This window comes from Dendrobates tinctorius, unplaced genomic scaffold (genome assembly GCF_039654945.1).
Source record: "Dendrobates tinctorius isolate UK_male_01 unplaced genomic scaffold, ASM3965494v1 ptg000035l, whole genome shotgun sequence".
Classification (NCBI taxonomy): domain Eukaryota; kingdom Metazoa; phylum Chordata; class Amphibia; order Anura; family Dendrobatidae; genus Dendrobates; species Dendrobates tinctorius.
Window position 1 is genome coordinate 16,200,587 of NW_027361703.1, and position 27,198 is coordinate 16,227,784.

Sequence of the window (27,198 nt, forward strand, 5' to 3'; positions counted from 1 at the left end):
CCCTGGACCGGACGGGATCCCTATTGAATTGTATAGGAAATACTGAGACATATTAATGCCACTTCTGATAAAGGTATTTCGGGGAATATGGGAGGGGGAATCTATGCCTGAATCCTTTTACGAGGCTAACATCATAGTACTTAGGAAGGAGGGGAAGGACCCTTTAGAATGTGGATCCTATCGTCCCATATTGTTAGTAAATGTGGACTATAAAATTTTTACTAAGATTCTCGCCACCAGATTAAATTCGATTATACTGAACCTTATATATCCTGACCAGACGGGCTTTATGCCTGGTAAGAGCACTTCAATTAACATCAGATGAGTCAGACAAGTTCAGTCAATAGTCCAATATAGCTCCCTATTGCCAGACAACAAGTGGGCACTGGAATCGCTAGATGCCGCCAAGGCTTTTGACTCCCTTGAGTGGCCTTTCCTCTCCATATGTCTACAGAGATATGGCTTTGGTGATAAGTTCATAAAATGGGTAAAAATGTATATGAAGCCTAAGGCCCGTATTATTGTGAATAATTCCATATCTGAGCCCTTTTCATTACACAGGGGGACCCATCAGGAGTGTCCCCTTTCCCCAGCTCTCTTCACCCTTGCGATGGAGGCATTGGCAATATGTATAAAGTCTTCCCCTGGCATTAGAGGTATAGATATAGCGGATCGGGTAGATACCATAGGTCTATATGCAGATGATATGGTGATATTTATGGACGAGGCGGAGGAAACTTTGTCTCAAGTGATTGCCACCATAGACGGATTCAGGAAATATTCGGGTTTATATATAAATTGGGAAAAGTCTGCCCTGTTACCCCTCTCCCATGCCCCGACTTGAAGCTCTCTCCTCGTTGTCTATTGTATCTAGCTTTAAATACCTGGGTGTCCATATATCCCATAACAGTACGCTCGACTTACAACTTAATATCTGCCCACTGCCGGAACTGGTTAGAGTTAAATTTGCAGCCTGGGGTAAATTACCGCTGTCTGTGGCCGGACGCATTAATCTGATTAAAATGATATTACTTCCCAAACTTAGCTATTCTCTTCAGCATAGTGCTGTAATGATACCCAAGTCCTTTTTTGTGAATCTTAATTCCCAGGTTACATCTTTTATATGGGGGAAAATCAGACCTAAACTTAAATTGCCCACTCTACAGAGGCCTAAAAAGGGAGGTGGGGCGGTGCTACCAGATTTCTTCCTATATTGTTTGGCTGGACAGGCTAGAGCCCTAGGTAAATGGATGCCGGGTAACTATCTCCCGAATTCTGAAAGTCACTTGCTTCACGCTGCAGGAACTGATTGCCCACTGGGTTTCCTGGAGTTGGAGAGGCCTGGTGTCCCTCGTTTACTGCCCTTGCTCCGTCTGGCACGATTAGTATGGAGGCAAATTAAGAAAGTGATTGGGTTCCAAGATATCATAGCTGAAATGCCCCTATGGGAGAATGTCTATTTCCCGGTATTACCAAGTCACCCATACGCTGATTTTTGGATCCAACATAATGTCTCCCTGATAGGAGACGTGTATGATCATGGGGCCTTAATGTCTTTTGAGCAAATACAGGCTAAATATGATGTTCTGAGATCTCAATTTTTTCGCTATTTACAGCTAAGATCAGCTCTCCAGTCGCACATAAGGTGTGTAGGTGTGGGTTGTGCCATTTCGTCCCTACCTTTGATAGGAATTCTTAACTCACAGGGTCCCCAGGGCCTCATCTCCTCTTTATATATGTACATGCTGTCAGTGGGAGGAGAATCTGCCATAAGCTCTGTTAAGGGGAAGTGGGAAAGACTCATCCCTGAGACGCAGGGGGAGGAGTGGGAAGAGATCCTGGAGTCTCCTATCGGAGTCTCACCATCTATTCACAGGTCTGTGACTAAAAAGCAGTTTGATTATTTTCATCTAATTTCCATGTATTTTGGTGTGCTGAAAACGAAAAAAATATTGGAAAAAAATCCTGGACAGCAGGATTTGCCACAAAATGCAAAATTCTCTTCAAATTTAGTAAATTTTTCTCAATTTTTGCTTTTTTTTATCTTAGGGTTTTGAAAGTCAAAATTACTATTAATTAATTCACATCAATGCAAATCAATATACAGTACAATGCCAAAAAAATATAACTTTCAAAGAAAAGAACTTGCAGAGTGAGCTAATGAAACCAGCATCAACATGTTGCAAGCTGAACGAGCGGGCTCCGACATGCCCGGGCTTGTTTCAATTGTTTTATCTTGGTTCTTGCCTGTTCACACTTTTTAATCTCAGTTCGTGTTAGCTCGTCATATTCAACCGTGTTTCCCAAAATTAGCATTATGGCTCAGCGGAAGTGTATTAATTCGCCTGACAGTTTCTGTTACATTTGTGGTGAATATACAGTGTTGAAGCAACAGCTGAATATTACAAACTTTGTGAAAAAAAGTATACTTTACATATTTTGGACAAAAGCTCGGAGATCAAGATAAAGCTTGGGCGCCTCATAAAGTGTGCAAACGGTGTGTTGAGGACCTCCAAAATTGGTTCAAGGGTAAGAAAAAAGCTTTCCGTTATGGGATTCCTATGGTATGGCGAGAGCAAAAGAATCATAGTGACGATTGTTACTTTTGTTCATGCGATGTGAAAGGGTATAATTCAAAATGGAAGCATTCCATTTCATACCCCAATATTCACTCAGCAATTCGTCCCATCCCCCATGGCACAGATATACCAGTACCCAAGGCCCCTGCTACCTTGGAAGAGATAACTAGCTCCGATGAAGTTGGAGTCATACCTGAACCTGATGATGAATCAAGTTCTGATTTTGAAGATGATAGAAGACCAAAATTGTTTTCCCAGGAGGAGAGGAATGATTTAGTAAGAGACCTGAATCTTCCCAAAGATGCCGCCGAGTTACTCGGATCAAGGCTCAAAAGCAAGAATTTTTTGTTGCCAGGAGTGTCTTTCTCATGGTTCAGACATCGTGAAGACGAGTTCGTTCCTTACTTTGCCCAGGAAGATAAGTTGGTTTATTGCATCGATGTCGAAGGTTTGATGGGTCAATTCAAAATCCAATATGATTCAGCGCAATGGCGTCTTTTTATAGATTCTTCAAAAAGAAGTCTCAAAGCAGTTTTACTCCACAAAGGCGGTTTTTAAGCTTCCATCCCTGTAGGTCATTCCGTACACCTCAAGGAAACCTACGAGAACTTGGAATTGGTTCTTCGTAAACTTAAATATGAAGACCACGGTTGGCAAGTGTGCGGGGATTTGAAAGTCTTGTGCATGCTGCTCGGGCAACAAGCTGGGTATACCAAATACCCTTGTTTTCTGTGTCTATGGGACAGTCGAGACCGACAAAATTACTTGACCAAGAATTGGCAGCTCACAGTTGGTGAAAAAATGTCCGAGAAACTTTGGTTCCTCCCCATAAAGTTCTTCTACCACCTCTCCACATCAAATTGGGATTGATGAAGCAATTCGTAAAATCACTTCCAAAAGATGGAGAGTGCTTCAAATACTTGGTCACCAAGTTTCCAGGCCTCTCTGAGGCAAAATTGAAGGAAGGTGTGTTCGTCGGACCAGACATTAGAAGGGTTATAGCTGATCAAGAGTTTATCAATACCATGACGCATCCTCAAAAAGAAGGGTGGATTGCATTTAAAGAGGTCGTAGAGAATTTTTAGGCAATAACAAAGACCCTGACTACAAAAAAATCGTCGGACGAATGCTGAAAGCATTTCAAGCTTTAGGTTGCCTGATGAGTTTGAAAGTGCATTTCCTCCATTACCACCTTGACAACTTTCCTGAAAATTTGGGAGCTGTGAGTGAAGAGCAAGGTGAACGATTCCACCAGGACATTAAAGAGATGGAAAGAAGATACCAGGGAAGATGGAGCATTACAATGATGGCAGACTACTGTTGGACGCTTCAGAGAGACATTACAGATGTTACTCACAAGCGTAAATGTACCAAGAGAAGCCTCACAGGGAAGAAGAATCGATTTTAGTGTGTGTTAGTGAGCTCATTGCAGTTAAAAAAATGATTTTCATGAAACATTTGTAATAAAAAATTAATTTTATGAGTCTATTTTCACTTATTTTGAGGTATTGTCTTATTTAACATAGTTACTTAAATTGCCAGAAAATGTGATGTCCTATGACAAAACGGAGGTTATTTTCGGATTCAGCGCACTCAAAAACAAAGATTACGTGGAATAACCAAAACAGCTCTTGAACATTTTTTTTTTGCAGACCTGAGAATAGAATGATACAGTTGTATATAATAAACCAATCATATTTAACTCCGATACGAATTTTTAGGATGGGCCGATTCCAGTCGTCGGAATGCTTGCGTTGTCATTCCCCAGATGCAGACTTTATCCACATGATATGGCAATGTCCCACTACCCTACAGTACTGGAAAGAGGTGACATTGTTCTTGTCATCACTGGTGCAAACTCCTGTCCCTCTTGAATCACTGATCTGCTTGTTTGGGGTATGGGAGGAGGAGGTTTGGGGTCACTATTCTGGGAATTTTCTACGTGAGACGCTGTTTATGGCACAGAAAGTATTGGCATTACGGTGGATGGGTAATTCCTGTCCTTCTCTTAAAACCTGGATTGACTTGGTAAATACGATTGTTCCATACGAGCGCACATTATATCAGAACAGAGGATGCTTGGGTAAATTTTAAAAGATCTGGGGGAGGTGGAATTCTTCTCATCTCACTTTGTAGAATGAAGACATTGAATTTGAGATAATATAGTGCAAGATAGTAGGCTGCGAATTAGTAAATAGTTGATGTAGTCCTAGGTTAGTTTAAGAATCTATAATTGATTGATAAGGTAAAGGCTGGTGAGATAGGACTGATGTACATGCTTATAATGTATAGCCTGCTGCTCTCTGTATATGCTTGGGGGATTATGCACACCTTATCAGTATATTAATAAGAGTATTCAATTTTCTCCTTTTTACTTTGTTTAGTATTTAACAGACAAATGGTAATGTGTATGCTCTGTACAATGTTTATAGCCACAAGCAAATCTGTATGTTGTACATTACTGTTTTTTTTCTTGTTTAATAAACGAATTTAAAAAAAAAAAAAAAAAAAGCAGCGGTGACGGAATAAGGCCCCTTAGCAGCCGCCATTTTCATGCATATCAGCAGTTATTAAGGAGTTGAAGCAGCAGTAAACAATGGCTAAGAGCAGCCGCAAAAATGTTAGTTACATAAATCTGGAACATAGAGGAACAATTAGCTATTTTACAATATATTTATAGAAATAAAAGCCAAAAACAGCAACATGCTTTCTTACCAATTCTGATGATGTGTACTGTAATGAAAATGTCTTTCCGAAGGTCACTTGAGCTCAAGTCCTAGAATATATATATATGAAACGCAATCAACATTAGGAGTGCACATTTGTTCTAGACTCTTTAAAGGCCCTAATCCCAAAACAAGATGTTATAAATGTTAATAATAGTTGTAAAAAAAAATTAGGAAAAAAATAAAAATAAAAAAAATTAAAGCTAAAATCTATAAATCTCCTGTTTCCTGAACTATTAGTACTACTGCTGTAAGGTACCAAGGCAAAGATATATATATCCTGAATATTATATATGGACTCGAATGGGACTGTGCTGCAGTTTGCCTGCACTGCGGGTGTCCATGCTGCTGCTGCTGAGCAGGGAATCACAGCATTCAGCACTAAACCAGCTGTCTTTTCATTCTCAGGATCAATAGATATCCCACAGATCGGACTCCCACTGATCATAAAGTGATGCCATATCCTAGCAATATGCCATCATTTTACAACATGGAAGAAACTATATAGGCCATGTACAATTAAGAAATGTAAGAATTCTAGCACAAAAATCCCAATGCATATTCTAATCAATCATATTGTATCTGCAAAGTCGTGACTTTAGTACATCACAGAAACTGCATACTTACAACAAAAACAGAGCTATATCTTTCAGTCTTTTCCGGAGATTTTGGCAGCCCATTTCGGTTTAATCTTACAAAAAAACGTTCACTGAAATATATATTAAAAAAAAAATAATAAAATCAATGAGAGAAATTCACATTTGGAGTACTCATTTTCGCACTCATAATCTTCATTCCATCCTATCTCAGTTTAAAAGTTAAAAAAAAAAGTCTGTCAGGGCCTAACAATTATTAAATATTCAATGCGTGTTACAAACCTGACAAAACGTCAGCTTTGCAATGGTAATTGCTGAAACTGTCAGTCTGGATCTTTGCTACAGCGTGAAAGATTGTGTAAGGGAAATAGACCAAAAAAAGAAGCAGAATGAGATACAGCAACTTTATTTTTCTAGTCTGATCATGGACTTTCCGAAAATCAACACTGCTGATGGCCCTCAAGGACAAATAGTGACAAGAATTCTATTAAAATGAGCCTGTCACCCCCAAAAAGTATATTAAACTAGTTGATCGATGAAGGTTCTGCTCATAGAAGGGCAAGGTTCACATAACCGCGCGAGTTGACGGCGCTTGCGCGGGACTACAGCGCCGCAACTGCACGTCACAGGCAGGGCTGTGGAGTCGGAGTCGTGGAGTCGGAGTTAGTTTTGGTTGGAGTCGGAGTCGGTAGAAATGTACCGACTCAGACTCCAGCTTTAAAAAAAATGTATTAATATTTCATAATTGAACTTTCATATGAATTTTATAAATGTTACTCAAATATATATGTTCTATCAAACTATGAACAACAGTGATAAGCAGTTCTGCTGGAGATAGAGACATTTCTTACTTCTTGTGTGTCACTGTTCTCCACTGCCCGTATCTAATCTTATACTTGGTTAACCTCATGCTGCCCCAACCCCCCTACTTACAATGTATGAAACTGAAAGTGAAAATGTGTTGCAAATTCTTAGTAGTAAAGCTCCTCCTCTAGACTAGATCATACTAGGTGTGCGTCTTCCAAGCATCTCACAGCTGCCTGCTACTCAGAAGAGGAAGACTGTAAGAAGTATTATCCTTTCAACAAACTTTGCATCAGTTAACTGTGAGTACATGAGGAATAATAACAGTATTACTGACCACTATATCAGTTGTACGACCTGGCAATAATTTTGTACAATTGTTTTTAGGAAAAACAATTGTCATTTGGATTGTGAATGCAGAATTAAAAACCTGAGAATGTCAAAGAAGCATCACATTAAATCAGCTGTATTTGAACATTTCACCATCACTCAAGATAGAAAACATTATGTCTGTCAGTGTATGACAAATGATCCAGATGAAAACAAATGCTGTGAAGCCAAGATGAGTGCATATTCAGGCAAAGATAAAAATGCTCCTACCAGAGCTTCTAATCTAAAGAGACATTTACAGCGCTTTCATCCAGAAGTACTGAAAGCAGTGGATGAGAAAGACTGCATCCAAACCAATGAACCAGTGCCCAGCTCTTCCAGCCAAACAAAGGAGCAGAGAACTTTGCAGCCATCAGTTGCAAGATATTTTGTCAGTGACAAAGTTACTGTGACAATGACAGTAGATACATTTAAAAAACAGATAATAGAGCTTGTTGTAAAGGATAGTGTGCCTGCCTATTTCATTATTTTCACGACCAGCTTTTGTGTGTCTGAATGGGGAAATGGCCGGCAAGCTTGGTGTTTCTCTGGAGAGAGAGAGTATTAGAAAATTAGTAATCGAAGAAGCTTTTAAACAAAAGGAAGAACTTAAAAAAACTCTCAAGGGACGCTTTCTGTTTCTTAAAATGGATGCCTGCACACGTCACAGAGTGAACTATTTTGCCATCAATGTCCGATTTGTTTGTGACAAAAATGAAAAAGTTACCAAGACATTGGCAGTAAAAGACACCAAAGCTCATCACACCAGTGAGTTTCTCCAGGTCTTGGTGGAAAAGGTTCTGCAAGACTATGAACTTAAAAAAGAGCAAGTTCTTTCTGTCGTAACTGACAATGCTTGAAATATAAGTACTATTAAGCTAATGAATGAGAGTAATGATGGTGACCAGCAGCTAGAAGAACATTCTGGGTCCACAGACACAGAAATGTTTGAAATAGAGGAACACAGTATTGTAACTGAGGAGCAAACTGAAGTTGCTTCAGATGAACAGCAACATGATAGTTTAGATGATCTTGTTGAAACTGTGTCAATATGTTCTTTCATTCATCACATGCGCTGTGTTGTGCATACGCTACAGCTGGCTATAAGAGACAGTCTGCAAGAAGGACATGCTGCTGCACTGATTGGCAAGGTGAGAAAATTGGCTACTGTTGCCAGAACCTCTAAAGTTGACTCAATTTTGAAGAGACGTGCTGGAAAAGGGGCAATTATTGATCAAGCCACACGATGGGGCAGTACTTACTTAATGATTCAGCGCTTGGTTGAACTGAAAACCTTTCTTGTAGACATGGCTAACCCTCAACTGACGCTAAATGAAAGTCAGTGGAATCAGGTGACTGAGCTGGAAAAATTGCTAGAGCACCCTTTTACAGTGACTAAAAAATTACAAGCAGAGGACTTAACTCCAGGTATTTTCTTAAAGGAGTGGAAGAACCTGATGATTCGCCTGTCCCAAAGAGGAGGGTTAATTGCAAGTGGCATTGCTACATCAATGAAACGGAGAGAGGAGCTACTATTACAAAATAACATTCTTTTGGCAGCTGCTTATGTAGACCCAATGCATCGGATTCTTCTAGAAGATCAACAGCTAAGTAAAGGAAAAGAAGCTCTGTATGAAATAGCAGTAAGGATGAAAGGGTTGCAGAACAGTCAGGAGGAACAAGAAGAATTTGGTCGTCCTGCCACATCTTCACCCTCATCATCAACTGATGAAGAATTTAATTTCGAAAAATATTTGGATCACAAGGACTGTGCAAAGCGTTCCCGCATAGAAGAAGAGTCATCCCCATCAAGGAACACAGCCAGTACATTTCAGCAGAATTTTTCATGTGCACTAAAAGAAATTGAGAAATTTGACCGTTCATCAAAAATAACAGTGCAACAAGCGATTCCTCTGTATCCTGACATTGTCAGAGATGTTGCCCGAGTGGTTACTGCTTTGCCACCAACACAAGTTAGTGTAGAGAGGTTGTTCTCTGCTCTCAAAATAATTAGATCAGATTTGAGGGCATCCATGAAGGAGGAACTGACAGAGGCAATACTTTTTCTGAGGACAAATTTATAGATTTCTTCTTATTAACTGCATAAAAGTGTTTATTGCATATTTACTTACAGTTTAGAAAAGTTTATAAAAGTTATTTGCTATATTCTAATTGTATTCTAATAAATGTAGTTTTTGCTCTAAGTGGTCTGATTACTTATATGATGGTGAGAAACTGAATAAGCACTATGTTTAATATTTTACAACAGTAAATTTGTTGTTATGAATTGGCCATTTATGAAGGAGCCGGAGTCGGAGTCGGAGCCTGATAAAATCCAGGAGTCGGAGTCGCAACTGTGGCTTACCGACTCCACAGCCCTGGTCACAGGTCAGGATGACGTGCATAGAAGGGGGATGCTACTGTAATTAAATCAGGAATTACAGATTACTTCCAGGCACTGTACGCCCAAGAGCCTGGAAGAAATCATTAACATAAAGCCCCCGGTCTCAGATAGCGAGATCGCTAGCAAGATCGCTGTTGCGTCACCGATTTTGTGGGGACAACAACGAACGACTTCAATACTACAGGTCTGAGAGACAGAGTCCCAACGACCGTCACATCTTTCTGTATCGTTGCTGTGTTGCTGTTGAGATCTGACTGTTTGACATCTCACCAGCGACCTCGCAGCGACGCACCAGCGATCCCTAATCGGTCACATCGTTGTCGGGATCGCTGGTGCGTTGCCAAGTGTGACGGTACCCTTAAAGATTAAAACTGCTTTTCTCAACATCTACACTGGTTTAACCATTCTATTACCTGTATACCCATAATAATAGCTTAAATTCATCCAGGGGGTGACAGATCCCTTTTAAGTACGGTAATATATAAAGAATAAGGATATTTCAAATAACAGGTCTTCCTTTATTATACTTTATATGGCAACATAAAGAGTAAATCAGTCAAACGTTTGGTAATTAGACCTAAAATAAAAATGGCCTACAAAAGTCTAATAATTATTAGATACAGTAGCTACATATACACACACACAAACAGTGTTGATGTTTGAGAATTTATCTTTTAAATCTTTTTAGTGAAGGAACACAAAAAACACAAAAGAAAAAAATATTGAAAAAATATTAATAAATGTAAATCTAAACACTGGAGATATCAGGGGTCCTGAAGCTAAGAAGAGGCTGCTCACACTGCTTTATGATATAATACCAAGAGTGCTGAGATAAGTAAAGGCTGCTCACACCACTGTCCATCATATCTGTCTGATCTAATCCTGGAAATACCTGGAGTGATGAGGTAAAAAGAAGCTGCTCACCTGACTATCTGATTAAATACTGAAAATACCATACCTGTGTGAGGTAAGAAGAGGCTGCTCCCACTACTGTCCACCCTGTTTTTCTGTTCTAATACTATACTGGAGATACCAGGAGAATGCTCACACTACTATCTACCATCTCTATCTGATCTAATAAAGAAAATACCAGGGGTGGTGGGGTAAGAAGAGGCTGCTCATACTGCTGTCCATGTCTGTCTATCTGATCTAACACTGGAGATACCAGGAGTGCAGAGGTAAGACGTGGCTGCTCACACTGCTGTTCACCATCTTACTGATCTAACACTTGAGATATGAGGGATGTTGATGTAAGAAGTGGCTGCTCATTCCGCTGTCCACCCCATAGTTCTGTATGACAAATTGCTGCTGCTGTGACCAAAATATAGGTTTACAGTACATGGTATAGGTTATCTCAAGGTCACCCATGCAAAACTTCCTACTACATTTACAAGCATCTCTCCTATTATTATTCAGGCCAGGCATATATCACAGAACAGCGTCTATTTTAAATGTTTTACAGTCATTTGCAACATAAAAGTACCATATTAAAGAAATGTATTTATAAAGAATTGTATTTTTTTCCCCCATCCTATTCCTGGAGATCTCCTTTAATGAAAATCTTATTTTGACAATCCTAATATTGTGAAATTTTGCTCATGGCTCAGAAGCCCAGATGCAAGCGATCATGCAGTTATTCTAGCACGGTAATTCATCAATACTCATCACTGTTTGAATAGGACAATGGGGCTAAACAGCCAAGAACCATATATCAAATTATATAGAATTATATTAAAATTAAAATTGGTAAAATACTTTGAAGTTACTCTGAACTCACGTTAATAAGGTTCTGGCATTTTGGTTTACTATGTGGCAAGACATTATGAATGCTTACTAAAAGAACACCGGAGCGTACAATGCAGGCACCCTCCAATGCCATGAGTTACAAGTTCTGTGAGGGAAACCAGATTGCTTTTGCACCTACCTACATGAAAAATGCTTTATCATTTCAGCTGTCTTGGGAAGAGATTAAAAAATAACTAAAATTGAAGAGATTAATCTAAGCAGGTCAACATGGGATTTAACCACTAAAAATTATTCTACACAAGCAAATAGATCCTTCACTGTGAACTGTGGTTAACCCTCTTCTTTCCTCATAATGGCAACAAAAAATGAATTTTTGTGAGTACTCACCGTAAAATCCTTTTCTCCATGACGCTTATTGGGGGACACAGGTACTGTGGGTGTATGCTATCCCCATCTGGAGGCTGACACTAGGCAAACACAAGGTTAGCTCCTCCCCCGCCGAATACACCCTCGCCCTGAATGCGGGCGGAAGCCAGTTTAGTGCAAAAGCAGTAAGATAACAATAACAATCAGCCTTAATGCAGAAACACAATATGTCTGGCAAAGGACCACCCTGACATTCACAAAAGAACATACATTAATTAAATAAACGAGAGCCAACTTGGCTAACAGGGTGGGTGCCGTGTCCCCCAATGAGCGTCGGAGAAAAGGATTTTACGGTGAGTACTCACAAAAATCCATGTTTCTTCTTTGCCTCATTGGGGAACACAGGTACTGTGGAACGTCCCAAAGCAGTCCCTGGGTGGGAGATTGACTCACCGATCCAAGCTACATGCACCTCCTGTTTAAAGGTGCGCCACCGCTGCTTGGAGAATCCTTCTACCCAGGCTCGCATCCACCGAAGCCTGAGTATGGATACTATAATGTTTATTAAACGTGTGCAGGCTGGACCAGGTCGCTGCCTTGCATACCTTTTCCGCCGAAGCCTGGTGCCGAAGCGCCCAAGAGGCGCTCATTGCCCGAGTAGAGTGCGCTTTGATCCCTGATGGAACTGGCACACCTCTGATGCAATAGGCCTCCTGAATAGTTAAACGGATCCATCTGGATATGGTCGCTTTTGAGGCCGCGAGTCCCCTCCTGCGCCCCTCAGGGAGCACAAACAGCGTATCCGTCTGGCGAAAAGGTGCCGTCCACGACACGTACCTAATGAGTGCTCTCACCAGGTCTAAGATGTGAAGAGCTTTCTCCACGTGATGCACCGGTGCCGGACAGAATGAGGGCAAGACAATATCCTCATTGATGTGGAAAGAGGACACCACCTTCGGAAGAAAGGGGGGAGCCGGTCTAAGCACCACCTTATCCTTGTGGAAAGCGAGAAAAGGTGCTCGGCAAGACAGAGCCGCCAACTCCGACACTCGCCTCACGGAGGTAATGGCCACCAAAAACACCATCTTCCAAGAGAGGAATGATAAAGATATATCCTGTACTGGCTCAAAAGGAGCTTCTTGCAGGACACCAGGACCAGGTTAAGGTCCCAGGTGTCCACTGGCGGCTTATAGGGAGGTACTAAATGAGAGACTCCCTGGACGAAAGTCTTCACCTGCATATTAGTAGCAATCTTCCGCTGGAAAAGAACAGACAACGCCGAAATCTGTCTCCTGAGGGAGCTCGGGGCCAGTCCCGCATCTAGGTCTAACTGGAAAAAGGCCAAGATGTTGTGAATAGAGAATGTTAGGGGTGAAAACCCCCACTCTCGGCACCAAGCGAAAAAATTTTTCCAGGTGTGATGGTAGATTCTTGCCTAGGTAGACTTCCTGGCGCTAACCATTGTAGGGACCACTCCACGCTCGAACTCAGCCTGGGTCAGAATCCAAGATTCAACTGCCATGCCGTCAAACACAGGGCCCCTGAGTTCGGGTGGAAGATCGGGCCCCGGGACAGTAGATCTGGATGCTCTGGCAGTCGCCATGGGACGTCGTTGAGCAGCCGCACCAGATCTGCGTACCACGCCCGCCAGGGCCAGTCTGGGGCCAGCAGAATTGCTGGAACCCCCTCTGTTTTGATTGTTTTGATGACCCTCGGAAGTAATGGTAACGGGGGAAACAAGTATGGAAGGCGAGACTGGTTCCATGGTAGAACCAACGCATCCACCTCGAACGCTCGCGGGTCCCGTGACCGAGCGACGTACACGGGTACCCTGGCGTTCATTCTGGACGCCATCAGATCCACGTCCGGAGTTCCCCATCGTTGGCAAATCTGCTGGAAGACGTCGGGGTGCAGGGCCCATTCCCCAGCCACTACCTCCTGCCGGCTGAGGAAGTCTGCTTCCCAATTTTCTACTCCTGGGATGTGGACTGTCGATAATACCAACTGGTGATCGAGCGAAAACAGGCTCCTGTCCCAAGCTGCCAAGAGGGCGTGTTGTAGTGGGCGAAAATGACACTGGGCAAACGTAATTGCTTCCATTGCTGCCACCATCTTAACCAGTATCCTCATTCCAAAACGAATGATGTGAGGAACAGGCTTACAGAGCTTCTGGAATCCTTGCTGGAGCGCTAGGGCTTTGTCTTGCGGGAGAATCACCGACCCTCGGGAGGTATCGAAGGTCATTCCTAGAAAGGAGATCCTCTGGGCTGGCACAAGGGATGACTTTTTCCTTGTTGACCAACCACCCTAAGCGGGAGAGCGTATCCAGCGTAATGCCGACATTCTCCTGGTATGCCGAAATGAGGGGCCCTTCACCAAGAGGTCGTCTAAGTAGGGCAAGACGACTATGCCCCGAGAGTGTAAGACAGCTATCACGACTGCCATTACCTTCGTGAACACTCTGGGGGTGGTGGCTAGCCCAAAGGGCAGCGCTGCAAACTGGAAGTGACGGCCATTGATGACGAATAGAAGGAACCTTTGATGCGGTGGAAAAATATGGACCTGCAGGTAGGCGTCCTGGATGTCGACAGAGGCTAAGTACTCTCCCTGCACCATGGCCGAAATAACTGAACGGAGAGATTCCATCCTGAAGTTTTTGACCCTGATAAATTTGTTCAGGAGCTTCAGGTACAAAACAGGCCTGACCGTCCCGTCCTTTTTGGGGACTGCGAACAAATTGGAATAAAAACCCTGAGCTCTCTCGTGCTCTGGTACGGGAACTATGACCCCGTTGTACTGGAGTGAATCGATGGCCCCCAGCAACGCCTTCGCCTGGGACTTCACCCTGGGAAGTCGGGACAGAAAAAAACGTCTTGGGGGGTACCTGATAAACTATCTTGTACCCCGAAGACACCAGTTCCACCACCCATGAGTCGAGTGCTACATCGACCCAGACATGTCGAAAGAAAAGCAGGTGGCAGCTTACCCTGCTGATGTCGCCTACAACGTGCTGCGAGTCATTTGGCTGAGGACTTCTGCAGCCTGGTTCCCCTCGACCTGGGCTGGCGCGTGCGCATCCTCCCCAATGGATCGGGTCTATATGAGACCTGTCACTCCCTATCCTGGTTGGAGCGATTTGGGCCGGCCCAACTGGTGGCCGTCGTCCACCTGGTGTTGCGAAAGGCCCGAAACCGTGCCGGGACCTGGCGAAAAGGCTGCTTAACTTTCTGCTGCGGGAGGAAGCTTTTTCCCCCTGTCGCGTCAGAGATGAGCTGATCCAACTTCTCCCCGAACAGGCGGCCTCCCTGATAGGGCAAGGAAGTCAAAGACTTCTTGGAGACAGAATCAGCTCGCCAAGTTCTTAACCAAAGGGCTCTCCTAATGGCTACCGCGTTAGCGGCTGCAGATGTCGCACAATTGGCCGCATCTAAGGAAGCATTGATCAAGTAGTCTCCAGCCATCGCAATCTGACTTGCGACCTCTGACACCTCCACAGGCAGGTCTCTATCCTGCAAGGCCCTATTCAATGATTCTGACCATGACATCATGGCCTTGGCTACCCACGTTGCTGCAAACGAGGGAGCAAGCGCTGACCCTGATGCCTCAAAAAACTGATCGAGCCAGGATATGAGTCTATCAGTGGGATCCTTAATGGTTGAGCCACTCGGTACCGACAACAGAGACTTCGAGGCCAGGCGTGACACTGGCGGATCCACCACTGGTGATTCCGACCATCGTTTACGGAGTTCCGGGGCAAATGGATATCTTGCCTCTATGGTTTTCTGGCCCGAAAAACGCCTATCTGGGCGTTCTCTGTGCTGCTGCACTATATCCTCAAATTCCGGGTGAGTACCAAACACTCTGTGGGGTCGCCTGGCCCCTTTAAAGGCTACTTTATGGCTCGAAGCCAAAGTAACCTCATCTTCTACCCCCAGGGTCTGATTGACAGCTTCAATGAGGCTTTCCACTGTCTCCCTGGGGTATCAAGGTCCAGTGGCCCGTCTGAGTCACCATCCAAACTCTGCCTACTCCCGACCATTGGTGAGGGAAAGCGAGATGCTGGACTGCCAGATTCCGAGGGACCGGATAGACCGGGAGACCTCGTGTGGGTCCGCTTCTTTCGCACCTGCCTGAAATGAGAGCGGCCCCTGCAGGCCGAATGCTCTTGTGAGGTGGAGTAGCCCTCCCAGATAAGTGAGGCACTATCCTTGCCTCCATTCGAGGCGCTAAGAGACTCAATCGCCCTTGTAAGCGATGCCATAGATTGGGATAATGATAGGGCCCATTCCGGAGGATTTTGTTCCCTGGACTCAGCTGCCAGGGGGGCTCCTGGAAACGTTCGGATTCGCAGGCCTCACACAATTCGTTGCTCTGCGCACGCGGAAACGCAGCCTTACAGGAGATGCATGCAGTGTAGAGGAAAGAGTGCATCTTTCCTTTCCTGGCCATATTGCATCTGCCAGGCGCTTTGCTGCTTTTTTTTTTTTTCTTATATATAGAGGGGGGGCACCCCTTGCGCCCTAGCGAGCTCCCGCAGACTTGGTTGCACTCACGGCTCCTGCGTCCCCCTCACACCAACGCTCCTGCGTCTCTGTGCTTCTCCGTAGGGCAGGCCGACCACTTTTCCGCTCGCGGCCTACCCCGGTCTGAAGCCGGGGCCTCAATTTATCCGGCGCCTGCCCAGGCTTCCAGGGGGTGGGCCCCGGAAGTGACGCTGCGTAGCCGGGGGCGGGACTTCCGCCCCGGCCTAGCTCCGGCCGAAGCTGCGGGCTAGATTTTTAACACCCGCCCACGGCGCGGCGGCCGGCGGTGCCGCAACTGCGCTCTGCGGCGGCAGTGGAATCCAACCCAGCGTCACAGGAGAGGAACAGGGAAGGAGAGCCTATTATTGCCTGCAGCGCCGCATCTCCCCTGCTGCCCAGGAGCCCCACGCACGGCCTAGCCGGACCCAAGCCCACCCACGCCCTGTACCTTCATCGCCAGCAGGTATGCAAACCATCGGGGAGGCGGGGGTGGTGGGGGGATCCCGGGCGGTGCAGTCACCCTCAATCCATCCAGCTTCCGAGGCCGAGGAGAAGGACCGTCCGCCGCCTTGCAGCACCTCCGTCTAGCGTTGGTGGAGCAGTGGGGGCCGCTCGGACCGTCTTGTGCCTCTGTACAGCCACTTGGCTTCCATACCTAGGGTTGGTCAGGGCTAGGTCCGGCATCATGTCCCACGTCGCGGGAGAGGATACGTGGAGGGATACTCGCACGTGCTCGCCCGTTGATAGTTTGGGGAAATCGGACCCTTTCAATAGGATCCGTTGCCCCTGTCTAATCTTCTTAGAAAAAATAAAGGAAAGAAAAAAAACAAACTAAAATAAAAAATTCTGGGGAAACTGCCCAGATTTGTCCCACGGTGCAGGAAAGGATACGTGGAGATGATACTCGACACGTGCTCGCCCGTTGATGGTTTGGGGAAATCGGACCCTTTCAAGAGGATCCGTTGCCTCGGTGTAATCTTCATGGAAAAAAAGTCTGGAAAAAAAGACCAGACTTGTGCCTCCATAGACACTAAGCAAAAAAACTGGTTTCCGCCCGCATTCAGGGTGAGGGTGTATACGGCGGGGGAGGAGCTAACCTTGTGTTGTTTGCCTAGTGTCAGGCTCCAGATGGCGGTAGCATACACCCACAGTACCTGTGTCCCCCAATGAGGCAAAGGAGAAAATATTTTTTTCTCATTTTACACAGAAAATTAAAGTTGGAACTGAAATACTTGATTTGTGGAGTTAAAAAATAGTGTCATGCACATCACACGGAGTAAAGTATTATGTAGAAATATTAGAGGCCTCCTATTTGTATCCCTTGATGTTTACAGACCTATATGGATTCCATATAGTATACATGGCTTTATGGTGAACATTAGCCACTAGTTGTCAAATATCTGTCAAAAGGTACATTTAAGCAGTGTGCACAAAGGTGGTTGTAGGGAAGCCTGGGGTGGTATTAATAGTACAATGGCTGAACACTATCAATGTAGTATGAAATAGGGTAATATTTCAGGCCAGTCAATCAATGAATGAAATTTTTTTTACAACACCCCTCCCTTGACTTACAGGTAAAACTGATGCCAATGGATTGCGAGTAAAGACAGAGTGCACTGCCACGGCAGAACAGAGATATAGGAAGGAAGACAAGTCTTGTAGAGCAGGGCCAAATGAGTGCCGAATATTCGAGACCACATTGACTACTGCTACTCCTATCAGCTCATGGCCCACAATGTACTCTCAACGCAAACATCAGACAGATACTTCGTTTCCAATATGTCCTGACTTTAATTTTGATCTCCACCAATCCGTAGGCAGAAAGAGCTTTGTAAATATACCTTGTTGCTTGCTACCTGGAGAGCAGATGAGTTAGGTTCCACTGATTTATATACAGTCATTTGCCATAATACTTCTAGAATTTCTAAATCTATGCTCTGCATATTCAATCTTCTATTTCTGATTTTGCATTATTAAAGCATTACCAATTGTGCTTTTCAAAACTGCTAAACAGAAAAGAAACATTTAGCTGTGGGATCTAAACATAACTGAACAGTCTACTTGGCCCCAGGGCCATTCACGGCTACAAATTTCTCTATTGCATGCAGAGATTTAGCAGTCCAGGCAAAAAGCAATGACATCAGTTTAAAGGCAGTCTGTCACCCCAACACTGAAATATAATATTTTGACATTCAAATACAATAAGGGACTTAGTCACTATAAAATAAATCCGACTGTTACTGTAAATTTTAGTAGTTTAGTTCTATATTAATGCAAATATATTACATATGTAAAAGAATGGGCTTAGGTGCACCCTTGGCGTGGCCAAGGGCTCGGTTCACTGTTGCTCCCTGCTCAATTATAATCCTTCGCCGCACCCTTACGTTGATTAACAGTGCTCGCTTTGGAGTGCTGCCCGATAGAAATCCCTAGTTCTTATACTGTATACTGACACTGCAGGGGCTGAGAGCAGAGTATCAGTATGTGCATGTGCAGTCTCATCCCGCTCCTGTTTGTAGAGGCTGCTTGCTGCACACAAGATTGCAAAGCCACGGGCGACCGATGCCGATAGGAGAGGGAGATGAGAACATGTACAATTTTACTGTGTGTATACTGTCATAGCACTCCTGCTTGTAGTGGCTAGACGTTGCTCTGTGATTGTCCGCTGCAATCGGGGCTGCTACACATAGGAACGAGGCGAGAATGCTCCTGCATATACTGAGTGTGCTCAAAGTCAGCAAGCGCAGGGCTAAGGACTTTGAGCAGGCAGCACTTCAAAGCGAGTTCTGTCAATCACTATAAGGGGAAGGGCAGAGGATGGTAAATGAGGGGGTCACACAAGCCCCTGTCATTTATATAAGTAATTAAACTGTTTTAAAATGAGAAAAGAAAAAAAAAAAAAAAATTACCACACTTTACAGCACCAGTATGACTTCATATAATGGTTAATTTCCCTATATGACTCTCTAAATTTAATTTCAGTTTTAAGAGTTGACAGACTCCCTTTAATTTATTTTTCCCTAATCCTCTACGACCACACGCGTGCTAGACGCTCCTGGATAGGCATGTGCAACCCACCATGGCCAAGATACAATCAGCACAAAAATCTATACCAGAAAAAAAATCCAGAATTGTTTTTAACAATTACCCAACTAGATATTGAAAGCAAAATAATTCATCTTGGTGAACTGAAAATACATTATCAGCTGCCCTCCTACCCTAGAATATCCTCTAATACTGGTACTAGGTTGTGAATTGATGACTTGATAAGCAATAGCTGGATTAAAAGAAAGCGTACATGGCCTGTGATTGCTGAAGATAGCTTGCTTATTAAAACATTGCTACTAAATCACAGGCAAAAGGAAGAGTGGATCAAAAAAGAAACCTTTGAATACTGTATCTAAGGAAGCCTTATGCTGAGGCCAAATAACCCTATCTGATTCTTACAGCACAAACAATGGGAATGTCAAAACGATCTTCACTTGGGTAGATCACGGCCAGAGAGATTAAGTCAATTACATGTCATAAGCCTCATCTACAAAGTTACAGTAAGTGGCCATCAAAGCAATTAGAGAACTTATCGAAAACATATCCAATGACATGTAGCGTGGACATAGCAAACATCTAGTGGATCAGCACCACCGACCAAGTAAGGTAAGGACAAGTGAGAAATTAGAATATTAAACTATAAAGAAAGAACAACTCGTGTAGATATTTCTCACAACGTGTTAACGAGTATATACATAATGAGCATCACCCACTTAGGTCTTTTAATTGGGTGTTAGGGATTAAAATGAAAGAAATCTCTCCATCTGAGAAGACTGTTGATCACAAGGAATGATTGCAACCTCGCAGAGAGCGCCTTTTTTCTCCAAAGACGACATTTTTCATGCTACAAAGCTTCTACGCATGCACTGATAGTCTCAACATGCAAGTGAAATTAGGACAACGATGCCAACTAAAACGGAAGCCAACCCAAATGGAGTTTTTTATCTTAACTACTGGATATTCTGCACACTGATGTCAACTTTTAATATTTAGAATCTTCAAATTAAAGTTTCTTTGGGCTTCGGTGCATCAAACAAATAAATATGTAATAAATAATCCTTAAACAACCCACATCATGCACTGTACAGCATCATCAGCAATAAAAAAAGGAACAAAAACTAACAAACGTAAACGACAAATATACACAACCTCTTTCCAAATCTGTGAAAAGTGGCGCTCAGAGAGGTCATAGCAATATTGTCACAGACGTCATGACAGCCCCTCTAAATACCCATGCAACTAAAGTATCCGACATTACCTTGCTCATAACGTCACATATTGTGGTATCATCATACAATTAGTGCAGATTATTTACAGTCAATGGCAGCACATTAGTTCTCTACTTATACGTTACTTTTCCCTTCTATTAGCCTAACAGTGAAGCGGAGTATTATCAGATATGTAAATCTTAACGGAGTTTAGCAGGATCACCTTGTCAAAAATCAAAATCTGGGAATTATCAAGAGAAAAGAGAAGAAAATACATTCTGGGCATTTGGGCTCTGAGTATCTCTGCAACTTTTCTCTTTCATGTGTAGAACGTTCAAGGCTTTGATATTTTACATCTTAAATTTATTATGCAAGATATTTTAAGTTTGGAGGAGTCTTGGCCTGAAACCAAGTAGAAGAAATGCATATTTAAAGGTTTAGAAATGTTAACTATTTTGGATGCACTTCATTTTAAGCAAGTAACTAACAAGTTGAGCTACATTACCTTCTACTATATTGTTTGGCAGAGAGAGCATTTACATTTCTAATTTTCCCATGTAATAAAGAGGTTATTTTTTTCCTCTTCCTCGGTTAAATTGGGCAGCCCCCATTTACAATATAGCAGTCGCAGTACAAAATATATTAGGCCAGATTCCCACTGACACAGGCAGGATGGACGTCTATTGTGCATTGCCTCCTTTAAGGAGAAAGACGTTAGTCAACTGCACAACAAAGTTAACATTTTGTAAAACAGGAAACGTTGCACAACACAGCACTAAAAGCACAAAACAAAGAAAAGTAACCATTTCTTATATGGCTAGGTACACATAAATTACCGTACGTAATCTTTACTGAAAGAAATAGTGCAGCATGCTCCATCCTCCCCCATCAGGACAAACCCTCTCACTTGGGGCATATGGATGAGAAAGAGGGAGTGTTCCCACTTGTGTGCTTCCTCTATTAACCAGAGACAATAGCTACAGGAGTACTTAAGTTACATGGTTAACCAATAGTGCCAATTATTTTAAGGGGATCCGTCACGATCCGGCCCTAAGTTTTTCTTACCCAGTCAGAGAGCAGCATAATGTAGGGGCATAGACCCCGAATCTGACGATGTATCACTTACTCGGCTACTTGCTGTCATTTTGATAAAATCACTGTTTTATCCGCTGCAGATCTAGCAGTGCTCAAAATGCGGAGGTCTGTATAATGCCGCTCACACCCCTGATTGGCAGCTGTGTGCACTGTGCATAGGTAGAAATATATGGGGCAGGGTTATGCAGAGCTCACAAATGTTTGACTACCTGGCAGCAGATTTACTAGTCATCTAATTATAATCTACTACTGATAAAAAAAAAAACAATGATTTTATCAAATCTACACTAAGCAGACCAGTAAGTGACACGTCGCTAGAATCAGAGTCTCTGTCTCTATAATATTCTGCTCTCAGATTAGTTGACAAAAACCTAGTTATGTCTAGAGATGAGTGAATTTGTTCGGATTTTGGCCCCAAATCTGATTTTGACATATTCGGGCCATATTCGAACACCATTCGTGTCGAACGTATGTCTTAGGATCGGTTCCGAACATACTCGGTAATTTCTACTCCCATTCACTCCCAATGGCGTTCGTCTGTGTTCGACAAATAATGCAAAAACAATATTTGATGCCGATCGTATTCAGAAACGAATCCAAACAAATTCGCTGAACTCTTGTCATGTCATGTGGCTTCAATGTGAAGCTTTACTTTTTCAAGCATTGCACCTCTTTAAAAACAAAACAAAAGGACTATACTGTAGAGCAGGCCATTGCAGTGCAATAATGCTTCTAAATCAATCGGTTAATAGATTTTTCCTGTTATCTCACAGCATGGACCTCCCAAGGTCTGTGCTGCCGGCTGCACTAAACTAGGCAGTGCCTGTTTATCACTCTTCGCTAACGTCTTCAATACCGGAGCAGGCACTATAAAATCTTATGATCCTTGGCTCATGCACAGAAAACTGTAGCCTAGAAGCAGGGGCACATGCTGCATATAAGAGGCTTCGCGGGGCAGGTGCTGTATAAGGGGGGCTACGTGAGGCACATGCTGTATATCAGAGGCTATGTGGGGGCTCATGCTGTATATAGGGGTGGCTACATGGGTCACATGCTGTGTGTATCAGAGGCTACGTGCTCACATGCTGTATATCAGAGGTACGTGGGGCACATATTATAGAGGTTTATAATGTTGAGCTGCAAAATTAAACAAATCTAATTTTTCCCACAAAAATGTTGTTTTAGCCCCAATTTTTTTTCTTTTCACAAAGGTAACAGGAGAAAATGGATGCCAAAATTTGTTTTGCAATTTTTCCTGAGTAAACCAATAACTCCAAATTTGTTGGATAATGACTGCTTTGGAATAGGTTGCGGATACCATGTTCATTTGAAGAGCCCCTGACAAAACTGCAGAAACCCCCATAAGTGATCACATTTTGTAAACTACACCTTGCGAGTAATTCATCTAGGTGAGTAGTGAGTATTTTAAACCCTCAGGCGATTCACAATCTTGTATAACATTTGGCTGAGCAAATTACATATTACTATTTTTCCACTAAAATGTTGCTTTCACCCCAAGTTTGCAAAATTTTCAAAAGGGATAATAGGAGAAAACAAAGAGTATAATTTTTAACGCAAGTACCAATACATCAATACTTCATAAATGGTCGAAAACTACATTTGAGGCACAGGGCAAAGCTTAGAAGGGAAGGAGCACCACATTACATTGCAGATTTTGCGGTTATGGTTTGCGGGTGCCATGTCACATTGGCAAAGCCTTTGTGGTTCCAGAACAGCAGAAACCCCCCATAAGGGACCCCATTTCACAAACTACACCTCTCAATGTATTCATCTAGGGGTACAGTGATCATATTGACACCATATGTGTGTCACAGCATTTTATACCATTGGGCAGTAAAGAAAAAATAATTACATTTTTACCACAAAAAACAGTTTTAGCATTTAGACATGGGAAAATAAGTAAAAATGGTGCCAAAATGAGTCACACATTTTCTGCTAAACGTGGCAATACCCCATATGTGGATGTACAGCACTGCTTAGCCACATGGCAAGAGTCAGATGTGACATAATGCTATTTTACTCTTGGAGAACAAAATAGTTTTCAGACTCCATACAGAGGCCCTAAGTGCCAGAAGAGCAGAATCCTCTCTCAAGTGACCCCATTTTGGAAATTAAACCTCTCTGGGAATTTATTTACAAGTGTAGTGACAATTTTAACTCCATGGGTGTTTTCCAGAACCAAGCAGCAGTAGATGTTTCTGAGTCAAAATTGCAAACTGCAGTTGTAGTGACCTGTATGTTGTAGTGATCAGTAAGTTATGCCTAGGTCATGCTTATGGAGACATACACCTGTAAATTAGGCAGGCTCTCATTGCTAAATAAATTCCAAATATGTGGTTTAGGCACACTGTGGGGCTCAGAAGGGAGGGGGAGCATTTAGATTTGGAAGCACAGAATTTGTTAGATTTCTTTTGAGGTGTAAGGAGCCATGGCGCTTTTTTACGGAGCCTTTGTACTACCAGTAACGTGGAAGCCTCCAATATTTCCATTAATAGATTTCAGACTTTTTTTCTGGATTGAGTTGAAGCTTTAATTGGAAACATTTTACATACCATTTGGGATCACATTTGTCCTGAGCTCTAAGCTGAGCACTTGCATTGGGTTTCCATCTAAATCTCTGAGTGATGTGATTCAGATGAAACCCTTGAGGGATCCATTCACTATAATGAGGCAGCAGAGTTACTCTGGACTCCATCTGGGCTCTGCTCAACATTGTTGTTCTTTTCAGAAGTGCATAAAACTGTGGCAGATGGCACTTTTATGCACGCTTAAAAAGACAGACACGGCCAGATCACAGGCCAGACTGCGTACACAATGCTTCATTATGGAGAATCTTCCGCCAGAGGTACATTCTGAATCAAGTATTATAGAGACTTACACGATAACCCCGATGTAAGCACTCAGCTTAGAGCAAAGGATAAATGTGAGCTGAGCCTTACTGCGATCTTTGGGAGGCAGAATGAACAAATCAACAGCAGGTGATGAATTGCTTTTGTTTATTTTTTATGCAGTTCCATGTGTGGAATAAGTGATAAGACGACTTTATTCTTCGGGTCAGTGCAATTCCAGATTTATATTCAGTTTTTATAGCTGCTGTCACACATTAAAAACCATTTTTTCTTTTTTTGTGTTACCATATTTTGAGAGCTATAATATTTTCCATATTTCCACCATCAGTGTCATCTTCTGTGAGACAAGTTGACGTTTTCTATTGGTACCATTTTTGGGTTTGTGGCATTTTTTGATCGCTTTCTATTAAGATTTTTGGGAGGCAGAATTAACAAAAAACAGTAATTCAGGAATTGTTTAGTTTTTTTTTTTAATTGGTATTTTGCATGTGGTAAAATTGATAAGGCAACTTTAATCTTCGGGTCAGTACGATGATACCACATTTATATAGGTTTTTATATGTTTTGCCACTTTTACACAATAAAAGCTACTTTATAGAAAAAAAGCTGTTTTTGCCTCGCTTTATTCTGAGAGCTATAAATTTTATTTTTCCACAGATGGAGCTGGGCAGCTTGTCTTTTGCAGGACAAGATGACGTTTTCATTGGTACCATTTTTATTTCCATTTGACTTTTTGATCGCGTTTTATACGGCGGTATGATAAAAAAGTAAAGTTTTTTGCTCCTTTTTTATTTTTTACAGTATGCACAAAAGGAGTTAATTGGTGGGACAATTTTCTAGGTCGGGTCGTTTCGGGCGCGACAATATGAAAAATGCATACTTTTTTAGTTTTTTACATAAATATAGGTATTTATTGGTTTAATATTTTCTCTTTTTTATTTATGTTGTGATTTTTTTTTTTTTTTTTTTTTTTTTTTTTAATAGTTTATCTTTTTGCTTAGTCCCTGTATGAGACTTCAGTTTTTATTTTTCTGATCACTGGTTGCATGCTCTGCAATACACAAGTATGGCATTGCATGACACCTGCCAGCATGACACCTGCCAGTTTAAGGCCGGAGTCACACTGGCGAGGAATACGGGAGAGTGAGAGGCGCAAAAAGCACGCATTAGACACGGACCAATGATTTTCTATGGGATCACTCGCACCAGGCGTATATTTCTCCTCAGTATCCTACGCTCCGTGCCACTCGCAGCATGCTGCGATTGTCAGCGTACTACGGCCGTAGTACGCCAATGCAAGTCTATGGGTGTGCAAAAAATACGGATTACACACAGACCACACATGTGACTTGCGAGAAATACGCACCAGGTGTCTTTAGAAACCCTGTCATAGGGGTCCATTATATGTCCATTTTGCAAGCCTGCGAGAAAATCTCGCCATACGGATGCCATACGGATTGCATACGGATGCTGACATGCGCAAAATACGCGACCACACCTTGATTACGGATGACATACGGAGCACTATTTAGTGGTCATTGATCCGTATTACGCATGTAAAATACTGACCGTATTTTGCGCAGGTTAGTGTGACTCCAGCCTTACACAGGCAGATCTCCGGTTAGACTCTAACATGCAACCGTAGCTGGCAGACCCGGTGGTCATCATGTGACCTTCGGCTTCCATGAAAACCCTCTGCTCCCCGTGATGTAATCACATTTCATCACGGGGGCGTCAGAGAGGTCAGTGAAGAAGAACTCTCCCTCTCACGATCTTCTAAATGATGCGATCGCAGCATCTAGAAGATAGTAAAGGGTTAATATCATTGGAACCTGATCTAATCAGGTCCTGTTAATATCACCTGTCAGAGATACCGCTCGGGACAGGAATCGCAGCACTTGCAAGACCTCAGGGTTCCTGAGCGCTATGAGACTGTCAACCGAAGAGAAACATCGGCATTGCACAAAGCCCTGCAAGCGCCGACATTTATTTAAGGTGGACGGTCAGGTAGAGGTTAAAAAGGTTTAAAGCGAAGCGGTCACCAGGTTTGGCCAATACGAGTTACGGCAACAACCTTTTCAGGCCTGATATACAGCATTCTATAATTGCTGTATTGATGCCCCCAACCTGACCTGAAAGACAAGAAAAAGAGCTTTTCTTACACTCACCCGTAGGGTGGTCCGGTCAGAGGGGTGTCACTCTTCTTGGTCCAGTGCCTCCCTTCTTCTTTCAATGCAGTCCTCCTTCTTGCTTCGTCTCCCGGTATTGCGCTACTGCACAGGTGTACTTTCCCCTGTTGAGGGCAGAGTTAAGTACTGCAGTACGCAGGCGACGGAAAAGGTTTAAGAGCCCCGATTCATGCCCACTGCAGTACTTTACTCTGCCCTAGTCAGGGCAAAAAAGTACGACTGTGCAGGAGCGCGATGCCAGGGAGACTGTGTGGATGATGTAGGGATGCGTCATCCACACAAAGCAAGGAGGGAGGTGACTTTAAGAAGATGGGAGGCGCCAGACCAAAAACATCGACACCCCCGTGGACCGGACCGCCCCGCAGTTAAGTATAATAAAAGCTTTCTTTGTTCTCGTTGGGTTGGGGGCAGATATACAGCATTATAGAATGGTGGTGGCCTTACCTCATATCTGCTAAACATGCGATGCTTGTGGAATAAATTCCAAGGAAGAGTTGTGGTGTAGAATCATGCAGTTTTAATTCTCTATGCACTTCAAAGTCGTAAAGACGTCTCCAGGAGAACCACAATGATCATCGATTCCTTTCTTCAAACCATTTCACGTTGAAACCTTTACAACATGTGGAGTGCAGGAGCTGGATACCTACACAAGCCTTTATAAGAGTTGTGCTTTAC

The 27,198-nt window shown here is 43.0% G+C and overlaps 1 protein-coding gene across 5 annotated transcripts in view; it reads right to left on the reverse strand.

Moving 5' to 3' along the window:
* The window catches only part of DOCK4 (dedicator of cytokinesis 4), a 505,372-nt gene that overhangs the window by 282,420 nt on the left and 195,754 nt on the right, over nucleotides 1–27,198 (reverse strand). For all 5 annotated transcript variants that reach the window (XM_073573298.1, XM_073573297.1, XM_073573296.1 and 2 more), the window contains exons 9-10: nucleotides 5,933–6,014; nucleotides 5,295–5,355 (exon numbers count right to left, since the gene is read on the reverse strand). In XM_073573298.1, the coding sequence (XP_073429399.1) occupies nucleotides 5,295–5,355; nucleotides 5,933–6,014 (143 nt within the window). The remainder of the gene's footprint in view (nucleotides 1–5,294; nucleotides 5,356–5,932; nucleotides 6,015–27,198) is intronic.